This window comes from Eumetopias jubatus, unplaced genomic scaffold, assembly GCF_037043125.1.
Source record: "Eumetopias jubatus isolate StellerSeaLion01/CBP00866 unplaced genomic scaffold, mEumJub1_p1.0 scaffold_3, whole genome shotgun sequence".
Classification (NCBI taxonomy): Eukaryota; Metazoa; Chordata; class Mammalia; order Carnivora; family Otariidae; genus Eumetopias; species Eumetopias jubatus.
Window position 1 is genome coordinate 190965506 of NW_028274809.1, and position 20588 is coordinate 190986093.

General features: G+C 47.0%; 1 protein-coding gene across 1 annotated transcript in view; it reads left to right on the plus strand.

Annotated features, from left to right (window-relative positions):
* The window catches only part of MYO16 (myosin XVI), a 441479-nt gene that overhangs the window by 379164 nt on the left and 41727 nt on the right, over positions 1 to 20588 (plus strand). The window contains exon 31 of the mRNA XM_028087376.2: positions 99 to 1139. Within this exon, the coding sequence (XP_027943177.2) occupies positions 99 to 1139 (1041 nt within the window). The remainder of the gene's footprint in view (positions 1 to 98; positions 1140 to 20588) is intronic.

Here is a 20588-nt window from a genome sequence, read left to right on the forward strand (position 1 = left end):
GGGCTCTGGAAGGTGGAGGGAGGCTGGCGGGTGCTCGCGGGGGGGGGGGGGCGGGTCTGGTTAACAACTGCCATCCCTCCGCCCCTGTCCCCCTGCAGTGCTCACCCGGCCCCGACCTCACAGCGACGACTACAGCGCCATGAAGAAAGTTCCCCCTCGCAAGCCCAAGCGCAGCCCCAACACCAAGCTCAGCGGCTCCTCAGAGGACATGGCGGGCGGGCGGCGCCGAGGGGGCCCGCAGCGCGCGCCCGGGGTCCCCGCGCCCCCCGCGCGCGCCCCGCCCGAGCCCGAGCCCGAGCCCGTCTACATCGAGATGGCGGGCCGCGCCGGCAGCCCCGAGCAGGCCGAGGCCGTGTACGAGGAGATGAAGTACTTCGTGCCCCCCGAGGCGTCCGCGTCGCCCCCTCTGCTGAGCGACAGTCGGAACCCCGTCACCTGGGAGGACGGCGACGGGGGCGGACCGGCCGCTGGGCCCTGCAAAGACGCGTGCGACATCCCGGCCCCGTTCCCCAACCTGCTCCCTCACCGTCCGCCGCTCCTGGTGTTCCCCCCGACCCCTGTCACTTGCTCCCCAGCGTCCGACGAGTCGCCCTTGACGCCCCTGGAGGTGAAGAAGCTGCCCGTGCTGGAGACCAACCTCAAGTACCCGGTGCAGGCCGAAGGCTCGAGCCCCCTGTCGCCACAGCACGCCAAGAACCAAAAAGGCGACGGGGACAGGCCCGCGTCCCCCGGCCCGCCCGCAGCGAGCGGGTCCCCCCTTACGCCGCCGCCCCCTCCGGCCCCCCCGGCCCCCCCGGCCCCCCGGCCGCCCACACACTTCGCCTTCCCCCCGGAGCCCGCGGGGAACGCCGGCCGAGCGGCGGTGGCCAGCCCCGACGTGTCCAAAGCGCCCCCGCCGCCCAGCTCGGCGCCCGCGGGGGGCCCGTGCAGCTCTTTCTCCAAGGCCCCCTACTCCCCCGGGAGGGCAGCCAGGGCCGAGCACCGGAAGGCCAGCGCCAGCCCCTCCTCCCCGGGACCCTACAGCCCCCCGAACTGCAGGGCGCTCGGCAGCCCTCTGGACGAGCTAACCAGCCTCTTCAGCTCTGGAAGGAGCGTGCTCCGGAAGTCCGCGGCGGGGCGGAGGATCAGGGAGCCCGAAGGTAGGGGAACCGACACACGGGTGTGCCCACTGAGATGGACGTCCATCTCGGCCTCGGCGTCCGTGTGCTGAAGCGCGCGCGCACACGTACACACATGCACACACTGCGGGAGGCCAGTGACTGGCCATTCAGGGCAGATGACAGCGTGAAAAATCGTATGCAGCCGATGTGGTCAAGTAGGTAAGAATCCAGATTTCCATTTTGCACGGAAAAGCTCGTGATATGAAAACACACCGTGCTAAAACTGGGTTCAGTACGTTTTTATGACTTGTAAGTATTGGAGCAAGATGAAATTTGAGCTGTTGTTCCCTTTTCTCTAATAATGCTCCCTTCTAACGCGGAAGTGGCGTTTTTGTAGCATTATCTGGCCGATTCCCATTTGATTCAGGGTTCACCATGAATGCCTGAGTGTCCTTCTGTCTGGCTGTCCATCTCACTTCCAGGCCAGGTGTCTGGGGTGAAGACCTGCCCATCACTACCTTGTACTTAATACTGCTCACCTTGATATTGCTTTGGATGAATGATTTTTCTTCTGTTCATGCACCACCCACGGAGCATTTTAACTCCCATCTGTGAATTCCTGTATGTTCTCATCGAGCAGCTCAGCCTAAGGCGTGGCTTGCACTGACAGTCCACTCACTTAGTGAGCAAAACCCCGGACTAGTGCAGCCACAGGCTGTTGCCTGTATAAAAAAAAGGGAGTCTTGTATTTTGTGTTCCTATAAAAGCGGAAGGTAGCTAACAGAAAGATCCCCATAAGGAATTTTTGCTAACCACATGCTACTTCATTCAGATAAGGTAACCTTTGTGCCAGTGGTGTTGTTTGGCAAAGGTTCGCATAATAATCACAAATAACGTAAATCATCTTCCAAAAAAAAAACCTCCTAAGGCTTTTATACAAAACCAAGGTATTTCCCAATGTTCTGTGTTTTGAGGAAAAATTACGTTAATATAAAGCTTCTTCTCTTTAAGGAAGTTCTAACAGGTCTCCTTAGTCATGATGCCATTAATACCCACCCCTTCGGGTAAACGGCAACTATTAACATCCTCGCTTTACAGACTGAGATGGGAAACTTGGAGGTGAAGAGGTAAAGGCCTTCTCAAGGTCAAGTGGTAGGATTGGAAATAAAATGTTGCTTGATGACGTAACTTTTTATATACACATTCACTTGCTGTCTCTCCAAAAGAAAATACATAAACATGTTAGCTTTCGTTATTTGATTAGGAAAATTACTTTTCCATTTAGGAAAATTACAAAAACTCTAGAAAATCCAGAAAGCAATCTGAATAAGTGAAAAGTAGATCAAGGTAACAACACTTAGCAAATGAATAAATAACCTACTCCCTATTTATTCTTCAGATAAATATGCTAATTGTTTGTTTTACTAACACTTTAAGTATAGAGCCACTAATAAATGAAATTGTCTTTGTCAGTAGAAGAATGTTTGAATTTCACAAGTCATGTATTATATTTGAAGGAACAAAATGGAATCTACGAGAAAAGCATTAAATGCACAAATTAATATTTGCTTTTAGAACTAAAAGTTAATTAAAACCTCATAAAGCTCATTTTACCATAGTTAGGAATTGGGTGAATTCTTCTTGACTCTATTCAGGAAAGTGAAGTGAACGGATTTCTAGACATACCTCATCATCTGGAAATCCCTGAGCTGAGGACTCAGTGTAGTGAGAAGTACAGTGGAGCCTCCAGGCACGGTGCACGAATTTGCTAATTATATTTCCCTGTGGCGGAATTAGCCAGTATTTGAGAACATGTATCAAAACCTCAAGTACAGCACTGTTAGTTCAAATCTAAAATTATAAAATACCTATTTTTCTACCGTGGGCTTTTACAAAACACTCTTCATTTGAAAAAATTGGCTCGAGTCACTTATGACTTTCTCATAAATACATGAATTGGCAACTTCTGCCCCAGCACGGTAGCTGTAATAACCAAAAATTTAACAATATGAAACCAGGTCATCCTCACACACCAGATTACTGGAGCTCCAACTCCACATTTGAAAACTTGGTAATTCTTGATGGTCCGTGATGTGGGAAATAGGTTTGCACGTTTGCATGGCATGTTCTCATGGGATCTTACAGGTTGTTCTTTTAGAATAAAGGGGGCTAAAGATAAGATGTGGAAGAGAAAAGGTCTTCATGCTGAAGCTAATCACTGGAGCTGCTATATGATGATTAAGGTTTACACAATTTGATCCCGAAGTCAGTAATCCATTTTCTTCTGAATGAATTGAATGGCTCTTATTAATGATTTACTGTAGTCTTGGGATTTCTTCCCTTTAAGGCTTTAAATCATCTACTTTACCCTCTTTATATTTAAAGATATTCTTATTTTCACCTGAAATGGCTTTCTTACCAAATAATCCAGTGGGTGGCTAATTCACCCTCCAGGCACCTAAATTAATTACAGCTCATTTCTTGGATTTGTGGTCTGGGGAAATTGTTCTGCAAATTTTGCAGAAGCATTCAGGATATTCCCCTCGCTTCTTTGGAAAGTGACCTTGAGATTACACTGCTCCCTATTACCCTGCTGTGGGCATTTCCAGTTAAAATAGAAAGGACAATGAGTTGTGTGTAGTAACGAAGTCATGAAGTCCTATGGTGTGTAATTCTGCTCCATCACTATTCTGCAGACTTAGATATAGGATTTCACAAGTATTATCTTCCCCCAAATGGTTGATTTTCTATTGACTTGAGGGCATGCGACCTGAGGCATATGAAGTCACTCAGATTCTAAGAATTCAGGATGCACACGTGCAGACAGAAGGATGCGAATGGTGATGGGCCCACAGCCCCAGAGGAATAAGGCTGACAGCCAATGGCTGTAGTGCCTATTGGGCAGTTATTGTTTCCAGGACCCATTTAATGCTCTCAAGATGAGAAGCTCTCTGCTACTAAGATCCCCATTTCACAGATGGGAAAACTGAGGCACAGAGCAGACCCCCTTGCTCTCAGCGCCATCCTCCTGCGCGTGACGTCACATGACTCGAGTGCAGTGATTCTGCTGCAGAAGCAGTTCTATTGACCAGCACGGTGGTGCCTCAGACAACAGGAAACAGGGCAAGGGTTTAAATGTTCGCGTTTGCTTGCCTGAGGTGCAACAAGTCGGAGTCCTAGAGTTGGGGTGGAGAAAACAGTTTCACAAATTTAAAAATGCGAAACACGTACGTGACAGCTTGGGAGTATATATACGGTTTTGGAATAGCGTATGTGGGCCACTTGGCCCTTAACGTTGAGAGTGACTAAATGTTTAATTACCTATGCCTTTCTAGATGCAATTATCCCATTCAGTCACAAAATGCTTTTCATCTGATATAATATGACTAATATTATGCCAATTATTTCTAGTTGCTTAGTTTCAAAAATCGTGAGACCTAATTCGAATGGAAGGAGAGATTCATTGGCTTGTGTAGGCCACTAGGGTGCTCCATTGTTCCAAATGGTATCCCAGAGTCCGGTTGCATTTATCTAGAACATGAAATAAAATGAGCATGTCATTCTCCACTCTTTGAAAAGACCAGGCTGATAGGACTTTGACAAAAATGCGGCACACCTCCGACATCTGGAGAAGGAAGGAGGAGAGCCCGGCTGAATTAAGGAAAAGTCTGATTTGCAGAATATTTTTACAAAAATTGTTTTACTACTTTTGATATTGCTCATCCATAGTTTATAAGATATAAATAGGTGGTTAAAAATGCTGTAAATAACAACAAAACATGTACAGAATTTCTTGGCATATAGATGTTTATTAAATACCTATTTGATGAAAACCTACCTAAAAAAAAAAACAGCTCGACATATGACTGTATTTAATAGACCTAGCCCTTGAGGTATTTTTGCTTAAAGAGAATCACCCAAGCCAAATGGAAATCACTGTTCATTTCAAATGCTTTATTTTATTGCATACACATTCTGAGTAAGAATATTTTGAGTTTTAAATCAGTGTTCTATAGCTGAACTCTCACAGTTTAGTATTTTATCCCTTAGGGCCATTTGTTTAAAAGGGAGTTCTTTCTACAGTTGGCCTTATGGAAAATTTCAAACATACGCAGAAGTAGAGGGAATACACGAATGAACTCTCTCCATGGCCAGTCTTGCTTCATCTCCAGTCTCTCCCACCCCCCTTGCTCCCCACTGGATTATTGTGAAGTGCATTCCAAAGTCAAGTCAGTTTATTAATAAATATTTACAAATATTTTATTAAAAAGTCCTTTAGAAAAAAATAAGAGTTACATCACCTTAATTTGTCCAGACCAGTGGATCCATTTCAGCCTTCACTGACCTGAGCCTGAGGCTCCGAAGAGAAACCCGCTTCTGGAAACCAGGGCATCATTTTTCATGATAGAGACAAAATGATTCTCAGGGGTTAGCTTTCTACTGAAAGAACACTGGCCTGCGAGATCTTCTACACGGGCTTCGAGGGCAGCCCCTGAGATGGGCAGCTGGTGCAAGCAGCCCCCCGTACTACCACAAAAGATAAAATCCAAAAGGGTGGATCTCTAAATATTACACCCAAACAGAACTAAAAGACCAACGTTCCAAAAGACATACAGTTGCTTCTGAAATCAATATTTTATGAGGTGTAGATGCTTCCATGCCGAGTTAAGTAGCTACTTATTCATTGTGTAGTAACACGAAGAATGCTTTAAAATTGCTGAAATGTCATGAAATTGCTGGCAGAAGTTTGACTTGCTCGAGGGCAATGTCTGTAAGCTGCCATTCCGTCCTCGTGTTTGAAGCACAAGTTTGGACACCATCTTCATGCAGTCTCTGACGCATGCTCGTGAGATCACTGCAGAGGAAACTGGTCTGTTTCATGCAAATCTCGACCTCCCAGAATGGGATGCAGAGCTTGGCATCCCGTAGGCTTCCTGCCTCTATGTGGGTTCTTCTAGCACTTTGTCCTGGGCAGGGGCTGCTTGTTTTCCTCCCTCCCTGCTCGGTCACTCTCCGTCATGATTTATTTGGGGGTGGGGGGGGCATGAGGTGGGGGGGTGGCCTGAGGCATCTTGAAAATCATGAAGGGCGTGGACAGACAAGCACATAGTTTACTGATGTGTCTGCCTTCCTGCCTCACAGAAGAGTCTGCCTCCCATGCAAACAAGGCATTCCTCCGCATTCTGGAACGATTTTGAGTCAACACTAAATGTCCCTTATTTTCCAAATGAGTAAGTCCTTTGGAAAGATGAGCTTAACACCCTGGAGAAGCAAGTTCTCTGTCTCTCACTAAGTGGCTCGGAGGCGAGGACGCGCTGTGTAGGTTTTCCCCAAGCACGTGAGCCCGAACCTTGACAGGAGGAGAAGCTACCTCTCTGTGAGAAAAGGGTTGTGTTCACCAAGTTCTCAGTCCCTCTGCAGTAACAGGGAACCTCTGTATTCGGGATGTGTTTGCAGTGTTTCTAATCTCCCAAATCATACTTAGCTCATCTCCACTTAGAAATAAGCTTTCATTTTAAATACATTGATCGGTAGCCAAACTTACCTACGTTAACAGCACAAAGCTCTTTGTCTTCTATATGAATGGGACAGTTTTTTTTTTTTAAATGTCTAATATTTGTTGTGAACGTTTGTGACATTCTTCTCTCAATTTATAGCACCTTCTTTTTTATAAGTGCCCAAGAATTCCCCCAGGGCAGTTGTGCAACCGGGTGCCCGTAACGGACTTGCATTAACTCGCAGAGCTAATTCCCTAATACATTTACTTAGTGGAAGCACGGGGCTTGCTACTGGGAATCGAGAAATGGAGAAATTCGTGTTGTCCCTGCTCTCTCACCCACTGTAGGACGCAGGCGGGTCCATCCGGTTTCGGTGAGTGAAATTCTAGTGGAGGAGAGAGGCTTTAGCCTGAGGGTCATAAACCACTTGTGGGTCTGTAATTGAGCTCCAAGTGGCCTGTGAGTCTGGTGCTGGGCTTGTTCCTGATTTGGTGGAGAGGCATCATGTGTGCATGGGGACATGTGAGCTCGGGGTACCCGGGGCCCCTTAGAGCACGGGAGTGAAGGCTGCCGAAAAGGCAGAGAGAGAACAGAGGGTACTACTTGTCTTGCATGGGATTAGGGCAGGGCAAGCTTTCTACCTGGAAGGTCCACAGCACAGCTCTGAATGCGCTCCATTGTGTCTCTTTGCCACGTGGGAATTCAGCAGGAACTCTTCACATCTTCCCCCACAAAGACTGCAAAGAGCCGGAGGAGGGGGATGACCCAGAGGGTTAGTAGCACTTCTGGGTATGCGCATGTGACCTCTTGTAATGGAAAATACTCGGAAATGCGATGGAACATTTGTTAATGGTATTCTGTTAATAATATTAATAGCCAATGTCTGTGAATGGTTCTTTCCTGTTGGCCAAGCACGCAGATGACCCCAGACCCTCGGCCCTGTGTGAGGCAAGTGAAGCAGGTGTTAGCCTCCCCCTTGGCTAATGAGCAATCTGAGAGTTTGAGGGATTAAGTGACTCTCCCATAATCACAGGAACTAACCCGTCCCAGAGACAGGAATCAGACATGGCTCCTTTCTCCGAAACTCGGGAGAAATTTCTATTTCTGTTCCGTGAGGCCATTCTCAGTCTCCACAAACAATTACAGATTTTAAGTGCTACCAAGTCTCTCTGAGAGAATCATCCCTTTCTGAAGTTAAATGGAAACTCATGACCAGGGAAAGATATGGGAAGAGGGCATACTCTGTCTTTCCAGTGATTTTCAAAAGCCCCCATGATTGGGATGGAATAAAGACATTCGAAAAAGCCTCCATCATTCGCCTCTTGGTGACGTTGTAGACGAAAACCAAAAACAAACAGTAGCAATTCATTAGTTTCTGAATTATGTCAATCCGGAAACAGAGATGCAGGTAATAGAAACATGTCTGGACAAAATACTCTTGTCTGGCTTCCAGTCCTTGCCCCTCAAGCAGGACTTGTTGGGAAAATATTCAGCCCACAGGTCTCATGACCATGGATGTCCACTGGACCATGCCGCTCTGTTATCCTTTGAAACCCAGGAGCAAAACCAAGCAGAGGATGGTGACAATTAACTATGTAGATCAACCTGATCAAAAAGTAACCTTTGAGTCGTGTGAATTATATTGGGAAATTACCTGAACATATTAGCTGTGAATCTATAGCCACTAGCATGCCGCTCTTACCAGAGATATGTATCTTGCATAAATAGCTCATCAGTTCTGAAATGAGCCAAATGCAGCCGAGAAACCATCACAACTGGGATGTTCTATGATGCGCTGTCAGCGGGAGAAGAATCTATTGTACCTGGAATTCTGAAGAAGAAAAAAAAAGAGGCAGTCTTTTCAGAAGTGGATTATCTTTCATAACCAGTAAATATTTTTCATGCTATCAACCCGTTAAAGCAAGCAGCTATTGTGTATTGTGGGTCTCTATACGGGATTGTGAATTAAACTCCCACGGGGGGCTCCAAAGAGAAGCCGGGTGCTTTATCTTGTGAGGCACTCAGCAGCTCTCCTTAAGCAAGTTAATAAAGACCTTCCTGACAATCTGCATCTCATTATTGCTACATAATACAACATCCTGGGGTTTTCTTCCTTTTGTGAAGAAATGCTTAAAAGCGACATGGTGCGTGGAAAGTTTTCCTAAAGATGGGCTGGATTGGTGCCATGTTCTCTTTCTCCTTAAGAGTATTGGCAGAGGAAAACCTATTTCTTAATTACCTACCAGTGTTCAGGTCCTTTATGCCAACTTGAATCATTTTTATGATTAATCCTCAGATTAGCCTAGAAAAGCTCACACTACCTGAGAGTTAGCTCTATCCAGTATCACTTTATCCGGCCCTCTGTTCCATGAGTCTGCAACGGTCACCTAGCATCCACTGTGTGGGAAGCTTCACAGATTTGTTTTCTATTCTGGCTTTTACTTCCATCTTTTTCTCGTTTCTCCTTGAAATCTGCAACGTTCGTACCCACACACATTTGCAATTACTGGCCTATGTTAATCGTAATAAGACAGCGAACACAACCTTGTTCCTTTTGCTCCCCACTCAGGTGACTAGGTCCTAAAAAGTGCAGGGTCCAGACAATGGCAGGCATGAGCTAGATCTGACATTACACAGATTTACATTGGAACACTCACTGTACCTCGATGTCCGAGAATTTGTACATTACCCAGAATTGCTGAGAAATCTACAAGAGAGCTTCTTCACACCCACAACTCTAGGTTCATCATCAAACCTAATTTTTCAAAGGAAAATTTCCTTTTAAAGAATGAAAGAACCGACATATATACACACTGGGTACAGGGGGGTATTTCCCAGGCAAATGTGCACATCTGGGATTTTGGTTTAATTATTCTTTGATGTGTAAAGATGGACAATCCACGAAGAAGTAAGTTTGAGAGAGAAGATGTGGGCAAAGCAGTGGGGGAAAGCTATGAGCCCTACAAAGGCATTTCCATGTTACTGAAAAGGGAACTAAAGCTCCCAGCTATTAAATTACCTTCTGACGTCACCTCTGTTTGCTGGAGCTACATTTGCTTAAACTGTTCTCAGGTGAGATTTCCAACCGATGGGGCCAGGCTGGTTTTCACAGCAGGATGGAGGGTCCACAATAGCCAAACTGTGGAAAGAGCCGAGATGCCCTTCAGCAGATGAATGGATCAAGAAGATGTGGTCCACAGATACAATGGAATATCACTCAGCCGTCAGAAAGGATGGATACCCAGCTTTTACATCCGCATGGATGGGACTGGAGGAGATGATGCTCAGTGAAATAAGTCAGGCAGAGAAAGTCAATTATATGGTTTCACTTATTTGTGGAACATAAGGAACAGCATGGAGGACGTTAGGAGAAGGGAGGGAAAAATGAAGGGGGGGAATCGGAGGGAGAGACGAACCATGAGAGACGATGGACTCCGAGAAACAAACTGAGGGTTCTAGAGGGGAGGGGGGTGGGGGGTGGGTTAGCCTGGTGATGGGTATTAAAGAGGGCACGTTCTGCGTGGAGCACCGGGTGTTATGCACAAACAATGAATCATGGAACACTACATCAAGAACTAATGATGTACTGTATGGTGACTAACATAACGTAATAAAATTTTTAAAAAAAGGATGGAGGGGACACATCAAAGTACAAACGCCTGACTTAAAGCGGGGGGGGGGGGCGCCCATCTACTTCCAACCACTTGCATGTCCTTTCTTAGGGAAACAACCAGTGCCCAGCCCCAGATCCTCTAGAGCAAAAGGGTACTTATTTATGTATTTTATTTTCATGAGAATTGGATTGACTCTATTTCTTTTCTTGGTATTTAACTACCTTTCTATATAGCTAGTAAGAGAGTCCTTCTTGGATTTTTGAATAGATAAGTTGCTTTAAAAATAACTCCCGAAACACATAATCTACATTGCTCCATTTCAGGGACATTAGCTTGCATTCCAGGCTTACCATGTTGTTCTAGTGCCTTCTGGTCACCCCTGATCTCCTCCGCATACACCAGAGCACAACTAGAGGTTTATTGAATCACCTGCGTATCATACAAGACAGTAAAACTCCAATTGTTAACGTTAATTCACTGGTGTAGTTGCAGTGTGCAGGGAGGGGGTCTCCTTCGTTCACTTATGGAGCCTTGGAATTGTGTCTAATTTCCAGAGGCTGAGGAGCGACACAGGACAGAGGCACTGAGCTCATGTTTGGTGATGAGGGATCATAAAAACGCCTTTCTGATCTGATGATTATTAGAAGACCCAGCAATGTGGTTCAGCTGCCAATCAGAGAGCATTTTCATTGCTGTGAGGATTGAATCCATCCTAGGAACCCTTTGTAACGATTTTAGGAGAAATGTTCCTTTTTTTTTTTTTTCTCCAGATAATAAAATCATTCTATGACATGGCCCCAAAACATGCAGTTCTTCTCAGGACTTAAGAAAAATTAGAGTTTAACTCCAGGCAAGACGGTTCAACTACCAATACTTTGTACTGCTGTTTGCCTGATGTTTTCAAAGAGGTTTGGAAGGATCATCAAGTAAGAAGGGCAAGCTTCACTCATTTTTTGTTCTAAAAATGCAGCAAGGATCTATTTTGTGCCAGACATTGTACTAAGAGGTATGGATTTTTAAAATAAAATGTGGGGTCTGTTCAGAAGCAGCTCACAGCAGGGAAACATGAAAACTCCAGTGTATCCAGGCGGTGAGAGACAGTTTGCATGAAGACACGATTTGGGTGTCACGAAACACTACTTACCCTCAAAGCTTGTGAAATCCTGTGTTTTTATTCATTTGGTTCTATTCTTCATCTTTAAATGCTTATCATGACCCACTAAACTGATTTCCCAGCCTGTAAATATATCCATTGGAACACTGGTCTAGAAGGTGGGATTTGAGACCAAACATGAGGAGAGAAAGAGCCAGGGCAGGAGGGCCCTGGCCCCCGTGCTAGGGACCAGTCTGTGCTCCATCCTGCACTGTGACTGTAGGGTTTTGCACAAGGCGTGGTGACATAATCAAGTTGTGTTTTGGAGTAACTCCATTAGGGTACGTGGAAAGGACAGATGTCTCTCTTTGATTTTTCTATATTCATTTAAATGGAAACATACACACTTTAACAATGATTAATGAGGGGCGCCTGGGTGGCTCCGTCGTTAAGCATCTGCCTTCGGCTCAGGTCATGATCCCAGGGTCCTGGGATCGAGCCCCGCATCGGGCTCCCTGCTCCGCGGGAAGCCTGCTTCTCCCTCTGCCACTCCCCCTGCTTGTGTTCCCTCTCTCGCTGTGTCTCTCTCTGTCAAATAAATAAATAAAATCTTTACAAAAAAAACCACAATGATTAATGAGAGATGCTTAGTTGTGGGGTATATGGTGGTTAGCCATTTGGTGGTTTCTTCCTTCGGTAGTGGATGAAATGAGCATCCTTTTGAGACACAGGTTCAGCCTCGCGCACGGGGTCCCAGGTGCTCCTCCCTTCCGAGTACCTGATGTCAGTGCCGTGTTATGTCGCTGCGGCAGCTCAAGGGAAATGCCCTCACATGCACATATGATTTGGACGCATAAGGAATTAGTAGCACCAACCAGCCTGCGCTTGGTAAAGGATGCAATCCCAGAAGCTACCAAAAACACAGTCCATGTGGCTCATCAAGAATTTTGACAAGAATTTAAATCTATATAGATACTTCTTTTTTTTATTTTGTTTTTTAAAAGGGTTTTACCTATTTATTTTTTAGAGGGAAAGGGAGCACAAGTTGGGGGGGGAGGAGCAGAGGGAGAGAGACAAGCAGACCCCGCACTGAGCAGGAACCCTGACGCGGGGCTCGATCCCACGACCCTGAGATCGTGACCTGAGCTGGAACCGAGAGTCAGACGCTCAACCGACTGCACCACCCAGGCGCCCCTATAAGGATATTTTTAATTCGTTACTGAAGGCCTCAGAGTTGCTGGCTCGGCGCCAGCGCATGCCACCAGGTGGGGTTGCTCCTCGAGAGATGAGCGGGGAACCACCCTATTGTTGTTAAAATATTGAAATGTCTCCGTAGGAGCTGGACGTGACTACTGTTGGGGGCCTGCAGGGTCCCGAGCACACCCCCCACCCCCACCTGGGTGTCCTGGCCCCAGGCTTGTCCAGTTTCTCCCCGGTTAGATGTTAACACAACAGGCTTAAGCTATATGGTTGGTGCCTCTTCTGTTGGGCCCCGCCTGTGCCCTTCTGGTTATTAGTATTTGAGGTGGGTGCATTTTGTGATTCCTCCCGAACAAAGATTTTGAAAAGACGCAGCATACATCACTGTTATTTTTTTCTTAACTTTTGATGATTTTAGTGGTTCTCTCTCACCTGCTGCAACCACACCAGTGAAATTAGTGTTCACAGCTAGAGTTTTCGTCCTGTGAGACCTGTGTGTGAATCAGCAAGCCTCCAGTTGTGCTAAAGGTGTATGCAGAGGAGATCGGGGGTGCCAGCAGGGACTAGAGCATCGTGGCCAAGGCTGAATGCAAGCTAATATCCCTGAAATGGAGCAACATAGATTATATTTTCCTTAAGGACCAAAGTAGTTATTCTTAAAGCAAATCATCTATTAAAAATCCAAGAGGGACTCAATTACTAGCTCTATATAAAAGTGACCAAATGCCAAGAAACAAAATGGACTCAGTATAATGCTCATGAAAAATAAATAAATAAATGCTCTTTTAGGCTCTCCAAGATCTGGCGGGTGGGTAGTGGTCATTTACGTAAGAAAGGATGCGTGAGCTGGTGGAGGTCCACGGGGGCTCCTCTGTGTTGCTCTTGAGATGCTGGGCATCACTAGGTTGCCATCTGTGACGCCTCGCAGGTGTCACAAATACCACACCTTCCCCATCAGAGAGCAGAAGGTTATCCTCCTCACTTTTGCTTTCTGGAGAAAGCGGGGAGGACCCATTCACCCAAACGAAAGCTGCTCAGGCTGACGAGCTGCCTTGCAGGCTCTGCGTTCCGCAGCTCCTGGATTTACATTACCACCTGGCACTCAGGAAATGTAAAAATAACAGCAATATAAATAACCACATGACCTATGAAATTATACGTGAGCAATGGGTCTCCGGGCCAGGCCAGCGCGGCGTTTAGATGTTGCATGTCCAGCTAATTATAGGAGAGGCGAGCTACCCGAGTCCGCGGAGAGGGAGGGAATTGGCGTGATTTGTTTCCCATTATGGCAGGGACAGAATAGACGGGCACAAAGGGATCCAGTTAGTTAAATTTAAAAGAAAATTGGCACAACATAACTTTCTGTGCATTTTTTGGGTTCTAAAAACCTTATTTATACTGACAGTCAGTTTTTAGCTTTACTATCAATACATTCTTCCCCTGCTCAGCACATATGTTGTTGAAGATGTCACTCTATTTCCTGATTCAGTTGGCGTTTCTAGCGCAAACCCTCTCCTTGCACTTGGCAGGGGAGTGGGTAGCAGGAGTTAGGAGTAGGGGACAAGGAAGCATTTCCACTCTACCCCACTTAACCCAGGAGGTAAGTGTTGGTGGCACTTCTTGCCGCAGAAGAATGCCTAAAACACAACTCAGGAGGAATTTGGATCTACTCCCGAGTGGCGATTTCTGAAGGGTCATTATAGAGTAGGAAGGTGTGCTGGGCACTGGTGCTAGCCTTTTAAGGTCAGTAGCCTTGGGCAATTATGTTTTCTCAACCCACCCATCCTTTGTGATTGCTAGGGTACTCTGCTTTTTCTGTTTCTTAAGTAATGGGTTCCTATAGAAATACAAGCAGACTGTGGGATGTGGCCGTGTCCTAAGGGTGATCGCACGGAAGCCTGGTGCTCTGTCCCCAGGCCCCCCTTACTGTTATACACTGAAGCCTGCTCTTGATATATTTCTGCAACTATCAGCAAAGGGACGATGAAGTCCGATTCACATGGCTTGGGGTCAGTTAGACGCAGCGTGCGCCCCTCGGTGTGAGTGGACACACCGTAGTGGGACCCAGTCTGCTCCTATCTCACGTCTTGTGGCACAAGCTTGCACGGGGCGGGGGGTGTCTGTCTGCTTATTTGAGGTTAGGATCAGACAAGGTCTAGGTGCATCCTTACACTTGACGTTTGTCTTTCTCTGAGACAGTAGGCCCCATGTTTGGGCTATGCTAGCGTGTGTTCTAGAAAAAGTTTAATTCACTTCCTAGACTTGTTAAGAGCAGAACGCAGGGCAACTTGGGGTGCTAAATCCTTATTTGTAGTTCTTCCTCACGTGCGATGGTGTAAGATTTTAGAAAAATCAGAGATGTAAGAGACATTGTTCCTTGTAACTCACACACAAGCTGCCGATCTGGGGCCTAAGTGACCCCATCCAAATTTAATTACGCACCATCTATGTGTGTCTGTAAGCACGGTCCATAGCTGTAACTCCCAAGTTTCAGGAACGAGAACTTGAGAAGTAGCAGGACCACGCCGGCCACGTCTCTCAGTGTTTGTACCATTCCTTAATGCCAAAGAGGAAAAAACAAGCGCATTCCCTCCATGCAGTAGCCTTCCTGGAGAGGAATTTTCCTATAGAGTTGCGGAATGAATTAGAGCCAGCATGAGTAATGAGTTTAAAATGTATTTTCACATTTTTTCTGCCTTGCATAGCACTCTCAGTATTAAATCAGTCAAACAGCGATAGTTTGTTTTTCTCCTGCGTTACTGAAACCTGGATCCTGTCTCCCATGTTTCCAAAATACACTCTAAAATTATCTCAAGTTAAGGTAACCAAGAGAGAAATGATGTGTTTAAGCATTCTTCTTAAAGAAACACTCTGCTGCTCATTCCTTACTCATTCTCTGCGACCTTTCTTCGGCATGCTTTGCTGTCAGCCTCCCTCTCCCCCGCTGCCCCCCCACCCCGATTCCGAGCCCACACCTGCCTGTTTGTGTCCACTATCACTGTGCCTCGCCTTCCACTGCCCCTCTCCCCGGCAAGAGATCTCCCTACTGTAGGGAGATGCTTGAGTCTCTCCCACACACTTTCTTTTCGGTCCTAGTAAATACTGTGGCTCAAATAATTGCCACTCCGTTTCACCCCTGGGCGTGCGGCTGTCACTTGAAGGTCAACATGCACAGCCCCAAACTTGTCCTGTGTCCAGGCACCTCGCTGGTGCTGACCTACTCCAGTCCCTCAGCTTCAGGAGACCCGTAACGCACACCTCCCTGACCACCCAGGCCTGCCTCTGCCCGAGTCTAAATGCTCCCTGTTCCTGTCTCTGATCTCTCCTCCAGCCTCATCCAGCTGGACACATTTTTGCTAGAGTAATAGCATTTCTAAAAATGCAGTCTTTATGTTATGCCCTTACCTAAGTAGTGGCTGGCCACCGCTCTGGTGATGGTGCATAAGCTGCAGACATGCCGGCTTCCCAGGGCAGAGCGGGCAGTGCCAGACTGCCCTCTCCTCTCCCCTCCCCTCCCCTCCTCTCCTCCCCTCTCCTCTCTGAGCAGAAAGGCTTTCCAGACCAGCGTTTTTCTCCAAACATTGGAGCTTATACCATGGGGGCAGGTGTGGGGTGTCTAAGAAAAAGAATATAAATGACAAACATTTAGGGAGTGAATGGAGCATTTATTTAAGATGAGGAAATGAGCAAAGCACACATTGACTGAAGCTGTCTTCCGTAAGCATTGACTGACTGGCACTTGGGCCTTGGATGTGGCCTTGGCAAGTGAGGGTGGGGTCCGCGACCATCACTCCATAGGCTCCTGGTCAACCCACCTCTGCCCATCTCTAGGCACCAAGATGCCAGAGCCAAGACTTGTCAAACTGATTGCAGTTTTCTGAGATTAGAGGTCACAAAGCCTTGTACAGTAAGATTTTTAAAAACTGAGCATGCATGAACCTTGCATATCGGTGGGACAAGGAGGAAATATTTATCAGTGATAACTGGTAGCACAACAGTGAAAACCTGAATGCACACTGTGGGTCAGGAATAGATTTCAAATATCCCAAAGCCCTTTGTTCCCCTCATGTTAACACTCCGGTGGAAAGCAAACAGTTCTGGCCCTTTGAATATGGTAGGAAATTTTCACCTCGCACAATGTGAAGTTTTCCTTACCTTATAATTTTAAGTAAGTAGAGATTAGAAACGCAAAGCAGTGGAAGTCCTTTCATGTTTCCAGTAATCTCCTGTGAATGAGGAGAAATGGTTACTGAGATTTTTCCATAATCATTCACATGGATTCTTCAGTTAAGTAAATTTGTCAACTATTTTAATTGCAAAACATGTAGTTTCCTGGTAGGAAACAAGAATTTCTATAGCAGTTTGGTTGTGATGATTCGTTTACTATTTATTCTGTGTTCCCTTTCTTTCAACAAAGATGTGCTTGAGCGCCTACTGTGTGCAGGCACCTTTCTAAGCTCCCACGTGGCCCTTGCGCTGATTGAGCCCGCGCTCCGGAAGGGGCGCGGAGGAAACAGACGATGGGCACGTGACGTGTCCGCAGTCAGAAGGACCACACGGGAAGCTAAAGCAGGGAGTGGGGACAGAAACTGAGCTGCAGCCGAGAGAGGTGCTATCCTCTAGAAGGTGGTCTGATTTGAGCAGAGCCTGAGCAGCACGGAGAGCTCCGGGCTCTGTCTGGAGAGTGGGATGCGTTCGTGGAGGGCTGTCAGGCACACGTGGCAAGGGGGAAGTTGGAAATGAGGTCCAAGGCGAGCAGAGTATCAGGTGATGGAAGGTCTCAGCCCCGGGACGCCTCTGGGTCTCAATGCAAATGAAGTAGAAACCAGTGGAGAGACTTGAGTGGGCACATGACATGATCTGACTTAGGTTTTAGGACAAGCTTTCTCAGCCTCAGCGTCACTGGCATCCTGGGCAGGGATTCCGCATCACGGGGTCTGGCTGCACATTGCTGGGGCCTCACAGCACCTCGACCTCTACCCACTAGATACCAGTAGCAACCCCCTCCTCCCGGGTGAGGACTAGCAACAGCTCCAGACAGGGCCAAATGTCCCCCGCCCCCGGGGGGGGGCAATATCACCTTCTATTGAAAACCAGTTTTCAAAGGATCACACCCACCCAGTGTGATATTTTAGTTATATATTAAAAAAAAAAAAGAACACACCAAAGCTGAAATTCTTCTTGTATTCGCATTTAGAGATTTGTTAGAACTCTCCCAGTAGATTAAGATTCAACCTAACTGTGTCCACAGTGCATACTTGTATTTAACAATCATACCCTAGGGTAAAGGCCAAGGCTTTATCTTTGAGTCAGATCCCAGGGTGACTCATACCTCCCGTACCTGTACAAACAGCACCGGGCAGGGGTCACAGAGAAATCCTGTTTACAGGCTGAGAGAAGACAGCACAGGTATTCAGATCGACTCGTGTTGTGGAGCACCCAAGCGAAGGATGCCACTGAACTCCACAAACCACTGATTACACAAGATGCAGAGATACAAAGTGACTCAGACATGCCTTCAGTCTTCCTATAGGATTTCACGGCACACACTCCTCTACTTGTTTGTTTAGATTCACTCAGAGTCTCAAATACTGTCCTTTGGTGTGACTGTGATGGACTTTTCTTCCCCCTCAAAATTCCACGGCCACTGCTTGGAGGCATGAAGAGGCCTCACGACTTTGTTTGCTCTGGATCATTCCCTGTAGGACTCTCCATGAAGTACGCATCTTGTGTATGTGCTGTTATAACTAAGACTGCCTCCAACTCAATACCAGCGTCCTCCGGATTTTTTACAGTTGGAATTCCTTCAGTGCCCGAGTCCAGGGTCATGGGCACGCTCAGTGAGGAACATCGCACCTGCTCATGGGCTAACTTGACCCTTTAGAGCAAAATCAAACCGTGGAGGGTTTCTGCATTCGCTCCTTGTTGTGGCTGAACTGAGGCATTAACAAGTCGGGGCACAGGCGCTCTGGCGTGTTTGGATTTCACTTGGAGCCAGGCTGTTTATGAGCAGAGGCTGACCAGAATTTAGGAAGCCAAGAGCCATCCCCACAATTAACATTCATGAGTAAGGAGAACCCTAAAGCAGAGACGTCTCTATTGATGTTGCAGCTCTAGTTGAGTGGCTAGAGTACAATGTTCGATCTCCGGTCCCCAGTTCATTACCACTGAGGCTTGGGGATCCAATAAAGCCACAGAAAAGCAGCTGCATTATCCTTTAGATCAGCAAATGAAATGACGGAAGACTTTACGCAGACGGGCCAAGTATAGGAATGAGTGTGGGTGGATGTTGCCTTGGTCTGAACCCGGCTGCAACCACTGGCTGATTATGAAATGTTTGCACATAGGTTAACCTCCCCAAGCCTCAGTGACCTGACCTCGAAAATGGGTGAGAAAGGGACAGCTCTTCAGAAGTATGAAAACCAGAGCAAAATCAGATGTTCTGGGGGATTGGCGGGTCATAAACACTCAGGAGATGGTAATTATCATCAGAACAAGGTGAATGAATATCATTAGATTGGCCATCAATTCTTACGTTTTATTTGAAGAAGGACTTCTTTCCATATTCCAATCCAGAGCCATCCCTGAGAAGACCTGTGCTTTTAAGATAAAAATATAAAGAAGATTTTAGTAGATAATGTAAGAATCACAGCCTAACTCATATGACACATTTAAAAACAGTCCTTGGCTACAGTGTAACCTGCTGATTGGAAATATTTTTAAAACCTTAATAGCAAAATTGGAGGTATTGACTTTAAATATATGAGTTGTTTAGGAGCTGGAAATTGGTTAGGAAGGAAGCTAGCCTCTTGTTTATACCAAGAGTCTGCACAGTGTGTCAGAGGATTGAGTTTTGTCCCACCAGAGGTAAGAGGACCATCCCCATTTACCCAGTGAGGGACACCCAGGTTCCCAGCCTTGGGTAAGGTCCCTTTGCGCCGAGAACAGAACCTCAGCTCCTTGCTGCGATGGCCGTCCGTCTGTCATGGTCATTACTGCACTTGGATAACCTGAAGAGTGCAAACACATTGTAGGCATTCAATAAACGACTAAACTAAAGAGCGAGAAAAATAGCTCGAAGAGAGGCAGTATCTGTGTCTTGAGACAGCTTTAAAGCCAACCCTGTGTTACTTTCAGATTTCTTTGAAAGGCAGACTAGAGTCGACCGAAAGAAATACGTAGTCTTTCAGCGCCAGCCTGCTCAGTGTTGCTCCTTGTCGAGAACTCAGATGGCTCCTTCCGATCACCTGTTCTCCGGTTCATCGCTGTTCCTACGCACACTGGCTGAGCCAAAGCTTTTCCGCTTGTTTGTAAGTGCAGGGAGCCAGGAGCTGCGGTGGCTCCAGGGTCGCTGAAGTCTCAGCGCCCCCACCTGGTTTTCAAAGCCCTGTCCATTTTGCCTCCATTCTACCCATCCAGCCCCTCCTGCCCTAGATAGCAGCACCCCTTCCTGTGGGGCAGACATGGCTCCTCTCTGGGCGTAAGTGACGGGTCCCTGTGGCTCATCTGACCACGAGCCCCGCTGGTGAGCACAGGGTCACTCCAGCTGGTGGGAGTGCATACAGCAAAGCAGGGAAACACGGGTCCGTATGGAGCATCTGGACACATGCCCGTTGCCTGTAGTGCTGATTGAGTGTAAGGCTCAAGGGCAGGAGGAGACTGTGTCTAGAGGCAAGAGCTAGACAGGATCGTGTCAAGACCAGCCTGGAGAGACAAGCTTGGGAGGGCTGGCCTCCTCCCTCTGTGCTTCCTCTCCCCCTCCCTCCATCCATCCTTCCCTCCTGCTTCCTCCCTCCTTCCATCCACTCCTTCCCCCCTCCCCCCTCCCTCCATCCTTTGGGATCCCTGGAGATAAACTGTTCTGCCACATGTAAAGTATAATACAGCGAATTATGCTTTTTATCCCTTTTGAATCATCTGTTAGCCTAAAACTTCAGAAAGGCCTACCTAAAGGCAGTCGGAATCTACTGTGTACCAACAAAGAGCAGAAGAAGCATGCACATCCTCCGTATTGAAGAAAAATCCTCCAGAACATCCCTGGGAAGCAAGAGCCAATCCCAGGCATACCTGACCAGCCCGAGAG